This window comes from Notolabrus celidotus, chromosome 3, assembly GCF_009762535.1.
Source record: "Notolabrus celidotus isolate fNotCel1 chromosome 3, fNotCel1.pri, whole genome shotgun sequence".
In the NCBI taxonomy this organism is placed as follows: Eukaryota; Metazoa; Chordata; class Actinopteri; order Labriformes; family Labridae; genus Notolabrus; species Notolabrus celidotus.
In genome coordinates, this window is record NC_048274.1 from 32515750 (window position 1) to 32537325 (window position 21576).

General features: G+C 39.3%; 1 protein-coding gene across 1 annotated transcript in view; it reads right to left on the minus strand.

Annotated features, from left to right (window-relative positions):
* Window positions 1-16239, minus strand: part of LOC117810259 (E3 SUMO-protein ligase PIAS1-like) — a 77428-nt gene extending 61189 nt beyond the window's left edge. Inside the window, exon 1 of the mRNA XM_034680000.1 lies at window positions 16152-16239. Coding sequence (XP_034535891.1) covers window positions 16152-16175 — 24 coding nt within the window. The 5' untranslated portion in view covers window positions 16176-16239. The remainder of the gene's footprint in view (window positions 1-16151) is intronic.
* Between the last annotated feature and the right edge of the window lie 5337 nt (window positions 16240-21576).

The following is a 21576-nucleotide window of genomic DNA, read 5'->3' on the forward strand; positions in this document are numbered from 1 at the left end:
TGTTTTTTTGAGCAATAAACTTTAAAGACATGTTTTGGGGACCTCTTAGACCAATATATATTGATGAAAAAAGCATGATATGTCACCTTTAATCCGTCACTTTACCTTTAAGAGCATTTTGTATTCTTCAGTGTTTCAGATATTGTGATAAACCACGATATGATTGTCTTGCAGTTGACCAATTATTGAAGACTCACTGTATCGTGATATTATTATTGTGGACCATGTGATAACAGAGGATCACATCATACCATGAGCTACCCTGAGATTCCTAGACCTATTGCAAACAGCATAGGTAGCAACCTAAACTATGAGTGCATATTTATGATTTTATTGTGTTCTATGAGTTTTTTAGTGTATAGGCCATGGGGCTGATTCACTCACAATACATCCTGGTATATACAGGCAGAGCCAGGCCAGCCATGAGATGAGGGAAACTCATCTGTAGTCAAAATAAAACCCACTGAGGAATGTATTACTTCACTAAATTATATTTAACAACAGCCCTGATTGGACATAAAAGAAAGCCCCTGAGAGAAATCTCTTTAAGAAATGATACCCAAACAATTTGTGGTACTTTAATCTGTGGTATGTAAACTATTTCTCCTGAAGCCAGACATCTCAAATTCCAGGTATCAAATCCACACAAGCTGCTGCACAAGACTTCTCCCAATACTCGCTCTCAGGTAATTTCATGTAAATCGTAGACTGATCATCTGATAGACTGATACGATAACAGATTTCACAGGTATGTTCAAATTCAAATACCCTTTGATGAATAAAAGAGTAAAATCTTTCCTCTACAAACTGATAGACACAACACTGTACATACAAGAAGAAGCACCAACACAGCAGTGTGTTTCAGCTAAAGATGTGGGATATGAACATGTAATCATGTAAGGTAGGAAAATCTTTTCAATTATATAATGCTGGGATTGTTTATGATGTTAAGTTGCATATCACCCACTTATCTTCTGTCATTTGGAAGATGCTTTGCAATTCCTACGCAGGGCACAGATGCAGGCAGCCGACTTGCATGAAGACAACACAATCAAACAAGCAGGACAGTGAAGGTAACATGAAACAGGGTCATTTCTGAATAGGCAACAGTCCCTCACCAGCCAAGATAAAACAAAAACCACTTCCAACAACGGACTACAAAAATCCAGACGCCTTTACCCCCTCGTTCTCCCTTTCAATCTCTTTATGATTGAAGTGAAATTTGCGAAACAGAGACGTGCTGCAGCGGATCAAAAAACTCACGGTTCGGATCGGATCACGGTTTTGAGTCACGGATCGGATCATTTTTCAGGTCAGCAAATAAAAAATTAAAAAAATAAAGAAGACAAGACAAATATAACTTAAATATAACTGTCCTCCATTTATTTTGCTAAACACTTTTGCCCATTAAATAAAAACAACCATCAACTCAAAATGTACTGCATGTGCAAAGCACCCTATCTGTGGGCCCAGTCCTGCCTCATTCACTGCATTTCATGGCATGGCAAGTGAAGGAGCAAAAGAACTTCAAAAGTTTCACTCCATTCTTCTTTCAATCGCTGATTTTCCCCGTCCACTTTTCTTTAAGCTGCAAACTATGAACACACCGTTTTCGTGGATTCTAGGGTCCTACAGCTGGCAAAGTGCCAATATGCGAACTGCTCTAAAAACGAAAGTGAAAGTTAAAAAATGCACTCGCAGCATTGGACTCTAAGTGACCCAGTAACAGCCTTTCTGCGTAGGGAGTGTGGATTGAACATGCGGTCATCACGTGAACACGCGCACGTCCATGCCGAACCGTGGAGAGGCATCCGTACGGATCACGGATCAACAATGATCCGTTGCACCACTAGCTGCCAGTGTCCGACCTGATCTCAATCCAGGTTGGAATCATCGGCATAAACAAAGGTGAGCTAACAACATCTGAGCTATTCAAATCATATTCCACTTTTTAGCAAGCCCAGTATGATATCAAAGGGGATCGTTTAGGTCTAAAGCCTCAGCTCATCTTCCCTCAAGGCCGTGCTGGTTAGACCAAATCCAACCAAAGAGTCTTCTTCTAGCGCCCAGCATGGATTCATCTGAGCACCACGTGTTTGTAAGCAGAGAATCTAAAAAATCTGCTGCACTTTATTTGGTTTTGAGGAGGTGAACGGTAATGCAGTTCTCTGGAGTCTCAGGAGACTGGAAGATGGTGAGGCTAATAATGTTGTGCCAAGCAGTTTCTGCAAAGGTTCAGCAGGATGTGTGTTTGTGTGTGTGGGTGTGCAGAGGTTGTGTAGGCGGATGAAGGGGGGGAGCTCGCACTACCTGGCCATTATATAAAGCTCCCACTCTAGGCTAGAGGTCTCTGTACTGAGTGCCAGCTCTCCTCCCCATCCTCCTCCCCTCTCTGTCCTCCCATCCCCCCACCTCTTAGCCTTCCAGCGACTCTGACTCAGGCTTAACTCTCCGCCTGTTGTTTTCCCTCCCTCCTGCCTCTGTGGTATCACAATCTCAGCGCGCATTGTGGATCAAACAAAAGACGGAGTTTGGCACTAAAATATGGTTCAGGCCATTCCTCTCCCAAAGCAGTTCATGCACTCTTGCTGGACTGAGTTGAGAACGAGTTCTCTCTCTTTGAATTATTAGTACGTTAAATGAAGTGCCACCACACCTGAGGCTACAGAGGTCTAGTCTCTGCTCGCCACAGGCTGGTCCCATTTCGTACTGAGCAGCACAAAGCTGAGATGAGGACAAGGGAGTTTAGAATGTGGTTCCAAAACAGTGCAAGCACATGGTGCTGGTATAGCAACCAAATTACACAGGTTTGTTGCAGTGCGTGAGGAAAAAGACGGCAGGAAGACCAACGGACCAACCCACAGGGCTGAAAAATAAAGAAGGAAGGGGATCTAAAAATGCTGAGAAAAAGCCTCATTCCCTAATATTTATTTAAGTTTCACCTTAAATTTGATCCAATATTACGTCCAAGTCTGAATCTTGACGTGTTCTTGAAACCCAGAATTATTTCCAATTGTGTTTTTAAGATGATGACTGGTATGTCCTCGAAAGTTGGGAGCTCCTGCCTAGTTGTTTGTCATAAACGAACAGTCGTAAAACCTAAAAGGACTGAGAAACTGGGAAAGATTGTGTTTCTTCAAACTGATGTATCTTTCTTATGATTTACTGTAAAATAAGAATAATATCTACTGTGAAAATTACATTTTAGGGCTTTCAGCATAAGCACATTAATTCCAATGTGATTAAAGTCAGACAAAAACACTTTTTTTTTTTTTTTTTATGTTGTGCTGATTTTCACTTTCAGCTAACCACAGTTCAGCCACCCCAGCATGTTCCTGCTTCCTGCTGCTGCTGTGATGGAAAACAACCACACTGTGCTTTTGAACGACACATTCCCCATAAAACAACCTCGCAGACAGCTCAGTTAACAACTCCAAAGTAATATGCACTTTGTGTCAAAAATAATTCATATATCACTGAAGCACTTTAAGTTTGAGCTGCTACATACGAGCTAAGCATACAGGTGCAGCTAATCAGTCATTTCAGTTGGTAACAACATCACAGATCATCACAGAGTGTGTGCAAATCACCACTGACTTTGCAACTAACCAATTGCAACTAACTTAAAGTCAGTCAACATTGTGGAAATGCTTATTTAGTATCTGACTGAATAAGCCCTCTGAAGCTGTATCCTTAAAGTCAAAAGTCTGGTTTGCGTCAAATCCACACCATAGCAGACACCTAGCTCCATACCTCCTCAGAAGCCTAGGCACGTTTCCTCAAAGAAACAAGCAGAGTGGGACTGGACCTGCCAGTATTACTAGCATACAAATCACACTGCAAACTAGTGTGGAGGCAAAGTATTGTAGGGTGATTTGGACACTCAAACGCCCTAGGATGTGGTGCTCAAGATGGCGTTGGCTAATATGGCCTATGGAGTCCACGCAGAAGAGTAAAGCAGGCTTAATTCATAGTTTCAGATTAATCTGGTGCAGCAGTACAACATTAATCTGAATAATAGATCTAAAAGTCAAGAGCATAAAGTATGTTTCATTGCATTAAGTTGATTACCAAATCAAGGCGCTGATACACATTGTTTTAAGTTGCTTTAAATTGCTTTACATTGTTAGATATAAAAACTGTTTTGAATTGTGATCATGTATTGAAAGTCAGCGATTAATTGCGCTTAAAACTGTGAATTGAATTTATATAAAGGTATTTGGTAACATACAACAGCTGAATTGAAGGAAACAAAGTGACAGAATGTCAGCAGTGAAATGAGCATAAATGTGCTCCAGTGTACAGATTTAATCTTTTGCAAAGAAAAAATCTCAGACAAGAAAACATGTTTTTAAAGCCAGAATCTTCTTGGAAATTTCATTAAAATGTTTTAAGAAGAAAATAATCCAAAGAATGTTCCACTAATGACGTGAGACTGAAGACATGAGACACCAGGATCCCTTTGCTCTGGTCTGGCAAGAAAACGAAGAGGAGTGGGAAGACTCCAATGAGCTGCACGCACCCTCTGCACCTTTTTAAGTCTGCGGAGTTGGCGGAGGTCGACAAACGCTGAGATGAAGGGGAACAGCAGAGACAGAAGTCTGAGACAGACTGCAGGCTGTGCAGTTCACATGATGCTGGTAGAGAAGAGAGCACAGACGCCTTTTTATCACCAGAGTGTCCTCTTCTGATGCCGAGCTCAAGACTGCCTGGGAAGTGCAATTACATTAGTACAGTCTGGTCCTGAGCTTCATTCAAAGAAAGAAAGCATGGGGGCTGAATGAAGTCTCTCCAAATCTAATTTATACCCTGGAACACATCTCACTACAACTGATTGGTTTAGTCATCTTTGAGCATATTGAATTACGAAAAATCATTGTAGTTTACCCAGGTGGGTCACTTTTCTTGGCATGGCAGCTTTAGAGTATCATATTTTTATCTTTTTACTTTCGGTGCTATCGATCACAAACTGTACAACAGATGACTTGCTGCTGAAGAGCCATACTTAAAAAATGTTGTCCAAAAAATGCAGAATTAACTTCAGAACGTTCCTCACCTTTGAGGCAGTCCTGACAGAAAGCAAGAGTCTGTCACTAGATCGCACATTTTAAAAATACTTAAACTAAAACAAGAAAACGATGTTTGATCAGGAATCAGAGGACAGATTTATTTAATCTCAATCTTTTCAAATCCTTATCCAATCATTATGTTGTTTTTGGTGGAGAATGAAGACATCTGTGATTCACTAAACAATAGAAACTCATTAACTATGAAACAAACCAAGAGGAATCACTGAGCGAGAAGGTGCAGGGCCTCATGCTTTATCACACCTCTGTGTCATCCATTAACCCTCGCCTGCCTCCTTAGCTATGAGGTAACAACAGCTGTAGGTATGAACCACACTGTAATATAACTCATTCTTCTTTATCATTCAGTAAAAATCGACTTTATATCTATTTCTGCATGCAGTGTTTCGTGAGGACAAACTTCTTGTTGCAGTGGTAAAGAGCTGAAGCGAAGCTCTCATCCTACTCAAGTTCTCAAAAAAGTTCTAACTTTATCTTGATGGACGAAGGATGAATATTTCAGCAAAGGACTTAATGTTCCCCCGCTCATCAAATCCTGCATGAGGCAAAAGAGATTAGTTGAACAGAGATTGTTGATGAAAGATTCAGAAAGGGTTTCATTTGGCCGAGCAGCTAAATGAATTTTGGGTCTTCTTCTTCTTCTACCAACTCTGAGCAGGATCCAGAAAGTAGCTCATAGAAGTTATCGCTTTCTCTCACAAGAGGCTGCATGAAGAGTATGAAACTGAGGATGTGCTCCTTGTGCTCCTGATACTTCTCTTTATTTTAATGGTATTATCTAACTGGGCTTAAGTCATTCTGGATGTGAACAGTTAATGTATCATACAACAATCTGAGTAAAGCTAGGAGTGTGCATGTTTAGTGGACTGAAACATTGTCATACAGCGTGCAGGAGGTGACATCAAAACATCATTATGGTTTCACTTCATTTCATCCTCCAATCAAAGCACAAAGAGGATGTTTTTCATAAGAGGCCGGGGGAATTTCCACTCACAGCAGGCTGCTTCTTTAAGTATGAACAGTGTTGGTGAATCAGTGTCTTAAGCCGCAGTCCCTTAGGTCAAAGGTGGCTGGAGAGGCTAAGGCATCCCACTTCTATTATTAGCCATGAACTTTTTCAAGTCGAATGTTCAGGACTCAACAGAAACACCTCTACCAGTCACCCCCCCTCCAGAAAGTCACAATAATGATATTAATTCATCACCTGAGATGAAAGTCTGCAGCTGCAGGTGTCAGGATTTGGCATTTAACAAAGATAAGGAAGGAAGTGAACAACACTGTCTTACTGTTAATGTAAAGAAACAGTCTGATGATTTTCACTTGTCATCTAATAAAAGAAAAACTGAAATGCTGCCTAATGTTCGCCTCTGCCAAGTCACATCACAACTTAGTGCTTTCTGTAAAATATGTAAAGTAACTGTGGCAGGGACGAGGACATGACTGTGAATCAAAAACATTTAAAAGAATCCAAACAACCACACGAGTCGGGCTGCATTAAGCCAGAGAGGTCGCTCCAAAGCTCCTTTACAGGAGGGCGGTCAGAGTGAACATTAATTACTATTGATTATAAGATCATAAAGGCTTCCCTTCACCGGGTGTTTCTCTTCTCACTCTTGGAAGATCAGTGGGTATATATTATTTCACACAACCCGGCACTTTGTAACCTCACTCACAATCAGTGGCAGAGAGTTGAGCTTTCAGTGAAATGTAAACAAACATCAGCGAAGCGGCATGTTGTCTGTTGGAGAAAAAGGAGTCCTCTCAGGGGCTTCACTCAGTGATCGCTTTACATCGCTTCCTCCCGTCTGTGTGGAGTAAACGCTGGGCAGTGTCTCATTTTTACTAAAACATCAAATAAATAAGAAAATATTGTAGAGAGGATTTTCTCATGTAAGATTATAATATTGAGTTTTTAAAAGGCTATTAGAAGTCAGGCTCTAGTTTTCTATGCAGGTCCTAACCAACTGTAGAAAATTAACTCAAGCTGAAAGCAATGCACTGATAGTGGCCTGAAAAAACCATGCAGACAAAGGTCCTTCAGCCTTTGACTCCTTATTTTGTTTTTAAGGGAAACGCATGGATAAAATGTAGCTCATATTGAGTTCCAAAGAGACTCAGAGTGTAGTTGTACCATCAGAATCTCTACCAAGACTTTTAACCATTTATCATTAGTGTGTCCTTACATCCAAGTGGACGTCTGTGATGAATAAGGAGAAATCAAGAAAAAAAAGGGACAACTAATGGATGTACATTTTGGGGCATTTTCGTCTTTATTTGACAGGACAGCTGAAGAGAAACAGGAAATGTGGGGAGCAGAGTGCGGGGGAAGACATGCAGCAAATGGTCACAGCCGGGAGGCAAACCGGTGACCACCACGTCAAGGACTATAGCTGAATATGGGGTGTGCATTTAAACCGCTAGGCCAACGGCGCCCCGTGATTTTCATTTGTTTGTGGTTTGCACTCACCATCATCTTCACATCCCTGCAGAACTGTACGCCTTTTTCATACATATACTGTACATACTGTATTTTATATCATACTGCTGTTGAATAGATTTCTTGTTTTATTTCACTTCTGTCTTCATCGTTTTTTTTGCTGAAGCATCAAAACAAATTCTTACTTTTTTAACCTTCTAGGCAATGAATCTGATGCACGGTCTGATTCACGTTCAGCCTGTGTGTTTCTGATGCCTTCACCTTATACTGTTTACATACTCTATGTAAGGATGTGTGAGTAGACTAATGTCCAGTCACACTCAGCATGATACAACTAACCATAACTAGTCAGGAAGTTGTCTACTTCATCTGTCAGAGACAGTTAGGCAGCCCAAGCTCTTGTTGTTTCTACTTGAGTCACCTGTGGTGCAGATCTGTCACAAAGAACATCCTGCACCGAGGTGGAGGGACATAAAACTCAGACTTAAGATGTATCCTAACACAGGGGCTCATCTTGATGCATGTAATACACAGCTAATGTGACACTGCTGCAAGTTTTAAGTGAATTATGAGTCACAACTAAAGTGACAGTAACACTCAACTTGCAAGCACAGAAAGCTGCGTGCCCGCGGTAGAGAGATTTAAGAGCTTCAAGGCGAGGGTTTGACAGAGACACCAGACTGCTGAAAACTGCAGCAGCAGGTCACAAAATATATTAACAGAATGACTCTTCACAAGACATTCGTTATCATTTATCGCTCCTGATTCTCTCTGATTCTCAATCTTTTAAAATTTGCCAGGAGGGTGGCAATCCAATTGAGGTCCAGAGCTGCTACCTACTAGTGTCGATCTCAAATGTGACATGTTTCCAAGGCAACAGGGCCATGTAACAAAATCACCACAGGAGTTAAGAAAAGAGCCGTCTTGCCGGAGCCTTGCTGAAGTCGATGGCTGCAGAGAATATGCGCTCCCACGGGGCCAAATATCGGACAATAGAGGCGCTGAAATGTCAGCTTCACCAGGCTGAACAAACATGAGCAAATATGAAGAAGCATGTTTGTATCTTCATCCGGCACCATTATTATAAACTTCAGTTCATGCTGAGAGAGAGGAAAGGGGCAATGATGTATCTATAAGTGTGTCCCAGCTGGTTAACACCTCTGATTTCTCTGTAACAGATGTGGCATGAAACGTCTGGATCAGCTTTATACAATCTCTGTTCACTGCCATAAACTTATCCACTTATCTTGCTGCAGCATTTCCACTTCTTCTGTGAGTTTGAGATGTGAAATCTGTCCCCTAATATGAGCCTAAAACACCCTCAAATTACCTTCAAATGCATGTAAGCTTTAAGCACACTTTCATATTAGAACAGCTATCATTCACAGTGCTGATGTCCACCTGAGCGTCTAATTCTCCCTCCACTGATAATTAACTGCAGCGATAATGACGATGACAATGAGAGAAAAAGGCAGGTGTTGAAAGGATGTAGAGGAGCAGAGACGAAGGCCTGTATCATTAGGGATTAACCTAGCCACAGGCTCTACAAATAGACTGTCTCCACCTATAAGCCGCCAGCGCACAGACACTTATTTGTATTGCCAGGTTGCTGCTGCAGCAGCTCCACAGAAGAGAGAGAGAAGACAGTTCAAAGAAGCCAAGGCAGCTCGCAGCTCCTGTGAAACAAAATGCGATGCAACAGGACACATTTGGAGGCCTGGCAACATCAGAGGATTTCACACGCACAGATTTTTGGCTGAATCACAGATGTGTGCTCAGATTGCTATTATACAGCCTGAGGCAACATGAACCAAACGTGCAGCTCTGCAGTACAAACCAGTGTATCATACAGATAAAGGGTTGGCTGAATAATCAATTAGACTATGTACAACAAGTTACCAAAAGGCTATTCTAACATTTTGCACGTTTCCTCATATTTCTCAAGAAGATTAACCAAATATGATTAGTCTCTCAGATGTGGAAATTTGGGAATTCTTCACTCGTTGATGCCTAATAAATAAAACAACAGACAGATCAATCATTTCATTCAGGAAAATGATCACCAGCACTGCAAATCTGATGCTCTACAACCTCAATCACAGCTGTTTTCAATAAAGCAGGTAGTGCCCATCTCTCCTGTCTCAAGAGATACACCTGATTAGCTGACAACATTTTCATTCATCTATTCACCACAAAGATATCAAACCCTCCCTGGTTTCAGCTTCAGATTTATAAGCTGAATCTGCCTCCTTTCATGAGACAGAACTAAGGATGCAACATTCCGGAAATTTTCAAAATTGGAAACTTTCCATGGGAATAAACAGGAATAAACCAGGAATTGATTAAATTGAAGGTTGGCTCTTAATAGGGAACTTAAATATAGTTGGGGAAAATATATTTTAGCATAATCCTGACTAAAACAACCAGATTTCATGCAAGTACAGTTGAATATCTTTGCTATTCTTCAATCACATGCACATAGAACACTGCTTACTGCAGGGCTATTGAGACCACGCCCCCTACATGCACTGTGCATTCCTCCATCACATGCACAGATGATTTCTAGAATCCTGCAGAGGCTAGGCTTGAGAAGCTTGAGGGAAGATGCTTCTTTTATTTGCATGTTGAATGGGACTTTTTTGGAGAGAGAGCAACTCTTTTCATTTAACATTTTATTTAACTCAACATTCATGTTTTGTTCTTCAATGAAAGAATTGATTGTTCAATAAAATATATAACACTTGATAAAGTTCTACTAACAAATAAATCGGTTTTAATTGTATTATTTTGGATGGATGTCTGCTTATAACCAAACAAATATTTATGCTTGGATATGATACCTTTCCATTAAATTACCCTCAATTCACAGTTAATTTGCATGCATTTGCATAAATTCCCATGGAAAGTTTCCAGTTTGTAATATTTCCAAAATTCCCCAGCTTAACTTCCCATGGAAATTTACTGGAAATTTCCCACGCATTTGCAACCCTAGACAGAACAGCCCTTGGTTGATATATGAAAAGGAGTAACAGATTCATTCATTAAAATAACACACATTTCATTCTCAGGTGTGAAGGAGCAGCAGAATGCCAACAAGTAGCATTGACACCGGGTCATTTTTGATGATGCTCTAATGAGGATATTCACAAAAACAACAAGACAGCAGGAGAAATAATAATAACTGTGGAATCACAACATGAAAAAGTGTTTTTAGAGTGTCTTTTTTGTTGCATCAGTAGTGTCAGTGCATCCAATGTTATGATTTTATAACTTTACAATCTCGTTTAGCAAATGCTTTTCTACTGCCGGAAGACAACGACAGGACGTGACAAGAAAAAGCTTCAAGTCTCTTCAGACATGGATGCTGACAGACACAGAAGCATATCTCAGGTCATTTTGATCATCATCAAACAACAAAATCATCATCATCAATATCTTAAATCAACACTATAAAAAAGGATTTTTGTGGCTAAACATAATCCATACAAATTGTCAAAGTTATACTAAAAAATGTAAATCAGCTAGTGAACTGTATTATAATGGGTACATTTGACCTTCTTTACCTTCTTTTAACAGTAAAAATGTCTACACAAATAAATTAAATAATATCTCTCCAAAGATATTGAGTGTGCACCAAGCGGCACCAAGCGGCAACCTCCAGTCTAATATGAATCCAATGCGGAAGTGTTAAAAACTGCAGTTCATTGAGGATCCGCTTGAGGCTGGCTCTGGAAGTACGGGAAACCACATACACACCAATTCAAAAAAGCTGATCTCTACAGCAGAAATAAACATGTTTACAGCCTGGTACAAAAGACGAGTGCAGTCTGGATAGCTCATTTCTCGATCGCACCACACTGTAGGGGGGTGAACTTTTTTCTAACACAACAATTTCGAAGATATTAAGATTACGAGTCTTCCAATGAGAGACTGATTGTACCGTACTCTATGTTAAATTACTAACAAAGACCCAACATCAAGACAGGATGAGATCCAGTCTGATCTCATCTTGATCCACCATGAGCAGAGCACTTTGCTGCAAGTTACAACTTCCTTTAACAGGCAGAAACCTCCAGCAGAACCAGACTCATGTTAGACATCTGCCTCCACATGTTGCCATTTTTTTCTGCAGAATTGTACATTTTCAAAAAGAAAAAACCTGACAGTATTAAGAACTCACAATGTTACATGAATAAACAAAGTTATTTTGAGAATTTCAGACTCAGTTCACTTCGACCTGCGTTTGTATTTCATAGCGACTCTATCTGCTGAGCTGAGTCCAGCACCCTCACTTTACCTTCTGTGTACCACTTCCTGAGGCCTGTACACTTGCAGTCTGCGACTTAAATACAACAGAAAACCACCATCACCATGTAAACCAGCACAGGCATGCTGATGTTAACAGGCAAGGAGGACCGAAGGCTGGGGGTGCTAGCTCTGCTAAATTTGGCCACACTTGGTAAACCAATTTGACACTGTTTACCTGCAGACTCTATGATCCCATGTAAAGCTATGTAAAAAAAAAAAAGGGTTCAACTTTGACTGTCTTCTGAGTGTTTTCTTACCTTCAGATCAGACAGTCAGAATTTAAGTTTCTGTTTAAAAGAGTAAGAAATGAGTCTTTGAAACATCTTTTCTCACATGAACATCCACAACATACTCTTGGCCTCTTGGCACAATGTACTACAATGAAACGTGGAACTAATGAATTGATGATGAGTCATGATAATACTTCACAGTAGAGAACAATGTGTCCAACATGGGAAGTACATTTGGTTTGTTATAAAGTATAAGCTCAAGTGACTGCAGTTTGTTTAAATGCGACTCAAAGCATTTTCAATGATTAACAGGATCTTCTTACTACACAGTGAATTATGCAAGCATGTCTGTTGTATGAAATTTTGATATTGTGTTAGGTCAACTTTGAAACATCATTAAATGTTCTCATAGCTGTGATGGACAGGAAGGAAAATCAAGTGGTTTGAGAGTAAATAGTTGTGCATTAATAGACTGAGGCTTTGGTCTCTGCTGTGATGTGGAAGACAAATTTAAATAAAAATAATCACCAGACAACAGACAACCCGTCCTACTGGAGCTGTAAAAGACGTATGGCTCCAATTGTGAGCAACTTCTCCTTTGTTTTGTTTTGTTTAGTTCTAAAAGAGCAGCTCTCTGATGAGGAGTTGTATCAGCTCAGGGCGGACATATTTCCACCTACAACTGAGAAAAAACATTGTTTGCTGTTGACTCATTAAATCCCCGAGCCATGAAAACTCTAAACCAGCGTTTCACACGGGACTGCTGTCTCTCTCATGTAGCTCTCACACCCGAGCAGAGGTTCAGCAAATACGCCTGTGTGGTGCTGAAAGTTAATATAATTAAACAAGAGGGGAAAATGTTAAGCCAAGTGAAACAGATGATCAGTGATCCTCATCACTTCTGAATCAAATCAGATCTGAAGTTTGCCCAGGTTTTGAAACTATCTTTCAACCCAAAAATGACTCCACAATAACTTCAATCTGTTTCTGCACATTAACTAAGATATCCTGTTTAACTTAATGCATCAGTGTTTAACAACTGTCATGACAACTACAGCAAGTTACAGCAAGTTAACAATACACAACTTTAGCTATGATTTCATTTCAGACAGAAGGTTCTGTCATACCTCTTTTCGACCAACGTGAACCGGGTTGTATTTCCGGGCCGGTGCTTGCGCTGGTTCGGAGATGGTTGAACTCGCGAACCAATACGGCACCCGTTTGTTTTTCTGCCCACTCGAGCCCGTGGAAGAGAAACGTCATGACGTCAGATTTAAGTGACCGCTTTTCCTAGCAGTGCTAGCGCAAACTTTCCCTCACAACAACGATGGCAGACAACGGCAGCTTGTCTCCTCGGCTGACCACTGCTTTGGAATCGCTTAATCTCTTTTATTTTTTCGCTGCAGGACAATGGTGGAAACACGTTTGGCATGTGTTTTTGATCACGGCAACCTCGCCCCTGCCATAAGCAGTTCGCGTTTCTAGACCAGCAAACATTTGGAGCCGCTCTTGAAACGGTTTTCCCGGCCAGGAGCCGGTTCACTCTCAGTCCAAACACGAAACACCAGTTCTCAATTGAGCGCCGGCTCCGAACCGGCCCTGAAACTGCCTCAGTCGAAAAGGGGTATCAGAGACAAACCAGCGCTGGCTTTGTCTTCCTTTTTAATGAGGACCAAAAGTGCCAAAGAAGCACTCCTGACACTGATATCTAACAGACTTTCCTGAGCTTACCCCAAGAGAAATGTCTTGTAATCTATTACCTCCTTTCACCAATCGCTTCTCATGTTATGTTCAAACCACAACACTTTAAAGGTTCACCATTCAAATGCAGTTTTTTAATGGCATGCACACAGAGATCTGACCACTTTAAAGGTCATTCATCCTGTAAGTGCCATTAGAAAATACAAATCAATCACCATGAAATCTCAGCCCGAGCTCAACAAAGTCCTAGGGTCAGTTTTTCAGACCCTGCAGTACTGACGGCTGCATGATGCAGTGAAAAATGTAACTTCCTCTGTATTTATAGAAGCTTCCTTGTCTGAGCGTGTGAAGTATCATCAGTGGTTTCTTAATGTACAGCTGTGTGTGAGGTCAACAGCCTAAGAGCAGAGTAGCATAAACAGCTTCATTTATGGTTGTGCAGAAAAAATCTCAACCATTTTTCATTTTCACAAAAGCAGCGTCCACAATAAGAACAGTCAAAGCCATCCTCATCTCTGGACTCCACTATACTCAATCAATGAACCTCTAAAAATAATACAGAAAAATAAAAGAGTATTTTGCCTATTTTATTTACTCTACGGTCAAATATGCCACGAAGGAAAGAAAGAAACTAAAGTTTTTCAATCCACCGACCAATAAGAAATTGGCTTCCTTTTTCAATGGCTGCACAGAGCATAAACATTTCTAAAATCAGACTTAAGACCTACCTTTTTAGTCTCACTTTTAACTGAGTTTCATTCTTAAAACAGTTTTATTTATTTATTCATTCATTTATTTATTATCTAGTTCAAATTGTAGTCACTTTTATTCTATTGTATTTATTTATATACTTATTTATTTAATTTATTTTAAGTATAGCATCTTGTTTTCTTTTAAGGGTTTAATATTTCAGTGTTTTATTATCTTAGAAATGTATTTTATTTTGGTGATTCTAATTTTCTGTGTTGAGTTTTGACATCTTATTTTACCTTCAGTGTTTCCTAATTAAGATATCATGAGTGTGTTTCCTCAGTTCGTTCAGCAACTTTTTTTTTCTTTTTCATTTTTTTCTTTTATTTTTATTGTTTTTATTACTATTGTTAGATATATTGTGTTCTTAACCTTAGGATTGTGGGATGGGTTTGGGGTCTGGGCTGGAGGTGGGATCTTTTTCTTAATTTATTCTATTTTAAGTTGTTTTTATGTACAGCACTTTATGTTACAATGTCATTGGATGAAAAGCGCTTTATAAATAAAGTCTGATTGATTGATTAAGGATTTAATTAATGTAACATCAAACCGAAAAATAATCGACATTTGCAGCCCTTCCCCCGAGAATTAAGCTAACAAAAATTGAAATATTAATCAAATAAAATAGAACAATCAAGCAGCCGTGGAGGTTTGAGAAGCTGTATCTGTATTTCATTAATACGAGGGAAGCCTGCAACACACAGGCACCGCTCTGATCTGCACCAGGACCACATCTGGCTTTTCAAAGAGGCAGAGTGTGCAGCTAAAACCTGTTCATTACAGAGAGTGCAGGGGCTGAGCAGCAGCTGGCACAAAGGAGCATGTATAGATCCACAGACACAAACACACCGGGGGACAGGTCTAAAAATAGACCAAGACTCGGATCAATAACTGCATAATATAAAACAACTCTGCTCTACTAAGTTCAATTCATGCAACCGTTCAGTTTAGATACAAAAAAGTGTGAGGACAAAATAAATCTGTGATGAATATCAAGAGAGATAACCATCTCGCAGACGGAGCACCGTTATGTGAGGCGTGTTTTATTCTGCATGTATCAACAGGTAAAGTGAGTCCCAGGTGTTAATGAAGAGGCCAGGTAACGTTACTCCAGCTGCAGACACACTCACACTCTGCAGGGGCACATTGTAAGGCTCTGATATTAACTTCGTATACACAAATATGAGAGGAAAAGTCGTGTTTGAGAGATAAGACAGCTCGGTGATGCCGCTGTCATCTTCAAACTGTCTGACAGACGGCGAGACAGACGCTCCTGAGCTAACGTTTTTTATTTCATTATAATTTTCAGCCAACAACTCTCAGAGAAGAACAATTCAAGACCCCAGGAGAGCTGTCACATTAAAACAGACGGAGAAAAGACTGTAAAACCCTGCCAGAGGTGTGCTGGTGAAAACGGTCCGTTCACACAAACCAGCGCGTCTCAATATCAACATAAACATGCTCGCGCAGCTTTGGCGCCCGCGGATTGAATAAAGTTCCTGTTGTGTTTGCGCAAAAAACAACAAATCTGACAACCTCTCAGCCCAGCGAGGCTTAAAGACCTGACACAGTGTGAGAACTGACAATCAAACGGTCGGTAACCGAGTACATTTATAATGATTTCAGGCTGCGCCTTACCTTCAGTTCCGCACTCTCCGCCATCTTGTATTTGTTTGCGCAGGCGTGGTGAAGTGTTGTCACGTGACTGGGACGAGCAGACCGCTGCGTGAACGCGCACTCGAGCGACGAGGGTGCGTTCAGGAGCACGTAAGATAAATAGGAAAAAGGCGGTAGAAGGTGAAAAAATGAAATTGTAGGATAAAATTGAAGGATATTTTATATACACATGTAACTATTGTGTTAAGATTAAAGTAATGTAGAGGTTGGGAAATGGGTGGGGGAAGGGGGTGTTAAAGCAGCGTCTTATTTTATTGTATTTCTTCACTTGATTGCAGTTGACTCATTCATTAAATAATTAAAACTCAAACTAGATGTGTGTTAAGTACATAAATATATACATATTTTTACTTTCTCTTCATGATTCTTTAATCATTACTTTGAATAAACGTTTGTTTACTTATTTGTATTACTATTGTTACTCTTAATTTAATTATCATTGTTATATTTGTTGCTTTATTCAGCTATTTACCTGCTTACTTATTAGAAGTAGGCTACATCAACACAACTGTTTTACATAATATTATTATCTTTTATATCAATTTCATTTTTATGTGTGTATGCATTTGTGTATGTATGCGTGTATGCGTGTATGCGTGCGTGTGTGTGTGTGTGTGTGTGTGTGTGTGTGTGTGTGTGTGTGTGTGTGTGTGTGTGTGTGTGTGTGTGTGTGTGTGTGTGTGATGGGTGGGTGTCTGTGTGATGGGTGGGTGTCTGTGTGATGGGTGGGTGGGTGGGTGGATGGATGGATGGATGTATATATCATTATTATTATTAGTATTATTTATGTATTATTCTTTTTTGTATATGTATATATTTGCATACATATGACTATGTTTAAAACATGAAGAGATGTTTGAAATAATGGACCTGTATTATAAAGTTTGCGTTTTTTGCCAATAAAAAACAAATCTTGGAAAAAAGATTAAAGTAATGTTGTTGAGTTTTGTTAATATATTTGGGGGAAAGTAGTTTTGATGCTGGTACACTTTTTTTTCATTTTTTTGTAAAAACAAAGCCCTCAAAAGAAACAGAAATGTCATTAAAGTAAATTTAAGGTTTACTTAGAATCTTATTTATACATAGACAGACATTTCTGGCATGATGGTTTAAGTTTGATCTAAGATATCACTATGCTGAACTAACAGCATCCACTGATAAGGATCTCAGAGTGCAATAGAAAGCAGTGAAAAGTAACTCAACTCAACTCAACTTTATTTATATAGCACCTTTCATACATATAAACATGCAGCCCAAAGATCTTCACAAAATAATTAGAGAGACAGAAAACAACAGTAATGGTAAAATTATAAAAGGCATGGTTATAAATAAAATACTTAAAAATAAAATAAGCAGAGCTTGACTTCACATTTTTATCAAAATACAACTTCTGAAGATCATTTGTGGGGAATGTTTGTGCTCAACTCATTTAGATAATAGGCATCTGCAAACAAATAGCAACCATGCAGTTATGTTCAAAGAATACATGAATGGGTCTACATTTAATTTGAGAACAAATGATTCAGTTTTGTGTTTTTACTCTGTTTGTTCATACACTAATCTAGGCTTTCTTAACTCTAGTCTAAAATAGTAAAATGACCATTGCATCCTGACTCTGAGTTCTTGCACTTTAATCTCTGTCATATTTTACTTACTGCGGTCATGGTTAAACCAGGGCAAATTCCCATTTTTCTGTACTGTTTGTGTGTGAGGGGGACCTTCTTGGCAAAAACAAAAACTGATTCTTAGTCTGAACTTGTTGAAATGTAGCCAATAAAAGAGTGACGATGCCATACTTTATGAGAGGAAACATTTCATAAGCTCCCTAGGGGAAACGCTGAGTGCCACTAAACACATCGGATAAATAACAGGAAGGGCAAAAGGCAGACACAGGGCAATGTTGTACATATAAAGGAGAGAATGCAGCACCGTAACTGTGTCCACATCAATGTGACTGAACTAGGTATGTTTTAGAGTCTTTAACAAAAAATGTCCACTCTCCTTAATACAACCACCATGTTAATCATTAACAACAAATAATCATCACCACTTCCATCATCTTCATCAGCAGTGATAGTCAGGGACAGTTTAATTTAAGAAGTTCAGTTATAATGATATAAGTACTGATAAAACTGCACTTACGTTTCTTCAAACAACTTTTCTCAGCGTCTACGACAGACCTTCACATTTATTTTTCTTCATCCTAATTCTCTGCACTCAACAAAGTGACGGTTTAGAAGTCATTTTCATCTCTCTCATGAGTATTAAAGTGTTTCTGTTCCAATGTGTTAAATGAAAAAAGCCCAGCATTAGTACCCAATGATGCATTTAATCTCAGACTGTAACTACGCTGACCAAACAGTGTTATCTCAGCTCAGTCTGAAACAAAAAAAACCTCTTCTTTCTATTCAAAATTGTGCCACCAGTGCCGCACCTGAACACCCTCAGCCCATGGGTACCTGTGCCAGCTAAAGGCTTGTAGTGCCCAACTTAAGACACGTCAGGATCTAGATCTCTTTAATGTTTGAGTTAAATCAACAATACAAGAACTATTAATTCTTCCATCCGACCTGTAAACATCTATTGATAATTAAAAAACAGTTCTGCCTGCACAGCCAGAAGATTTCTGACACACTGCTGTGAAGAAAATAAACAGTAAATGGGAAATGGATTGTTATCACGGTATACAGTTGTGCTCTCTTCAGTCTTCACCTATCAATGCCACATTCATACACTGATGACAGATGGTGCTATGTAAAGTACCCATCTAATCCCATTCACACACTGCTGGCACAGCCACTGGGCCAGTTTGGGGTTAAGTGTCTTCCCAAGGTCACCTCAGCATGTGGACGGGTCAAACTGAAAGACGACTGACTCTACCACTGAGCTCCAGGCACTCCTGATGTAAAATGGACTCCAATATCTAACCTTTGTTTTACAAGGAAGATTCTCATTCAGATACAGAATATCTTTTACAAACAACAGCAGCTCAAAATAAGTTTTGTCTTTAAAAACTTTGCATGACATCATTTTATACTAGAAAATACAGACCATCAACTTGGATAAAACGCTTTCTACACCTCAAGTATTCTTCAAACCATTAGACAGTTTTGGAAGACAAGAATGAAATGATCAACAGTGTTGATGGCTTTAGATAAAACTGAGAAAAGCGAAACAGTATTTTAGGAGTCATCACTGATATCATTCAGGACCTTCACTGTAACAGTGACTGTGCTGTGTGTATGTGTGTGTGTTTGTGTGTGCGTGCATGCATGCGTGTGCGTGTGCGTGTGCGTGCGTGTGCGTGTGTGTGTGTGTGTGTGTGTGTGAACTGAAATCTTTGAACTGAATTTCAATAAGTCAGATCCAGACCGGGGATATAACAGAGAATTTAAGGGATATAAGTGTTAAGGGTATGTACCCCTACCTCTACCAGTAATGAAGGGAATGTGTTTGATCTGTGTTATTCATTGTTTGCATGCTTGGTTTATAGATGCCCTCGCCAACCTTCAGCTTAAACCTATACTGAATCGCTTTTCGGCTATTTAAAGAAAGAAAACTTTAAATTTAAAAAGTAACTGCAAATTTTCTCCCTAGAAATGTTTTACTCTAAGTAACTTCAGTGGGGAAACAGTTTTAATGAAAACATCTGACACTGTTTGATTTGGATCATAAAGTCAGTGCTATTAAACTTTATGCACCTTTTGAGTTTTTTAAACTTCATGAACAAAATTTAAATCGACCTCCATCAAATCAAGTTGAAGGCAGAAAATACACAGAGCAATTAATCTGGACCCCTGGATAAATGAAACAAATAAAACTATCTGCATGGCTAAATCAAGTTAGAGCAAAGTGAATAAGTCTTTTATTTTTGTATTTGGGGAAATAATCTTTTTTGGACCTGTTCTGCTTCATACTTTTACTTCTATATTTGTATTTAGGGTGAGAATCACCCACTAACCTCAATTCTCAAAATAAATAAGAAGATGAGAAACAGAATTGTTGTCGCTAGTTCAAAGTTGCGTTCATGGTCATAGTGTCTCAAACATACTAAGCCACAAAAATACAACTGAATCCAAATATAAAGTCATCATCTGAGTTTTGTTTGAGAAGAATTAGTGTTGTTCTGTGATCAGTCTGATGCATTTAAAACTCCCTATACTAAAAAAACAAAACAAAACAAATGAACAGACTGTGGGCAGAATAAGCAGAGATATGAAAATAAATGTTCTAAATTATTTGTGTTTTATTGTTTATTGTAAATACGTAATGATACCACCTTAAAGGTCTTTCATGGCTAAACAGGGTTATGTGACTGTTAATTGTAAACTAAAGGTTTCAAAATAAGATTTCAAAAAGTTGCCACTGTCATAAATACAACACTCAACACTGTAGACTTTGTATTTACATTGACAGACACAAACATGTGGATGAAGAGTTTGTTTACAAGATTATAATCGGGAATGGACTGAAATGAATGTTGAAAGTGAAAAACAAATAAAATATAGTAACATTTGAAAACAACAAAAGTTTAAAGGCTTTAGTTTTAGAGAAACAGCAGTGATGGGATGTGTTGGAGCAATCATTAACCTGAAAAAATCACAATATTCATCACTTGGAGATATAAATCATGTTTTTCTTTTATGTGTTTTGATGGTTTTGTATTTTCTATATGACTATTTCTGAGTACAGTCAGAGAATATGATCTGAAAGGTGAAGAGTCACAAGATGAACACAGAGCCAGGCTACGTGCTTACAAGACCAGTAGGTGGCGCCCCATCACTTCTAATGAAGCTGACTCCTAAACAACATGAAGTGAAGTCTCTGATCCTCCTCAGCCTGAACTGTTTGACCCTCAGCCTCCACATCTCTGCTCAGTGTAATGGTTTTATAGTGAACAAAACACACCAGGCTGTGTCCATTAAACCAGAGGATATCTCTGCCCTCAGGGTTCATATACGACACCATATTCATACAAAGAATCTATTGACAGAGTATTTATGCAGCTTGTTTCGTTCAGACACAATCAGAGGTTTAAAGGTTTTATTCACTCTTTCTGTTTCTCTGCCATCTGCTGTATTGTTGATGGACAGAGATGGAACAGGTGTCCTCTGACCACACGTGTTTATACAGGTAAGAATGAAGCCGACTGTAAATACTGACAGACAATGTGTCATGATAAAACATGATTCTTCTTTAAAATGTTTGGTATCAGGGGCGCTGGTTGATCAAGCGGTTTCAGGGTGCGCCCATCTGCAGAGGCTGTAATCCTCATCACCCCGGTCACGACCTTTGCTGCATGTCATCCCCCTCTCTCCACTCCACACCTTCCTGTCTCTCCATAGCTGTTCTATAAATGAAGGCAGAAAATGGCCCAAAATGACTT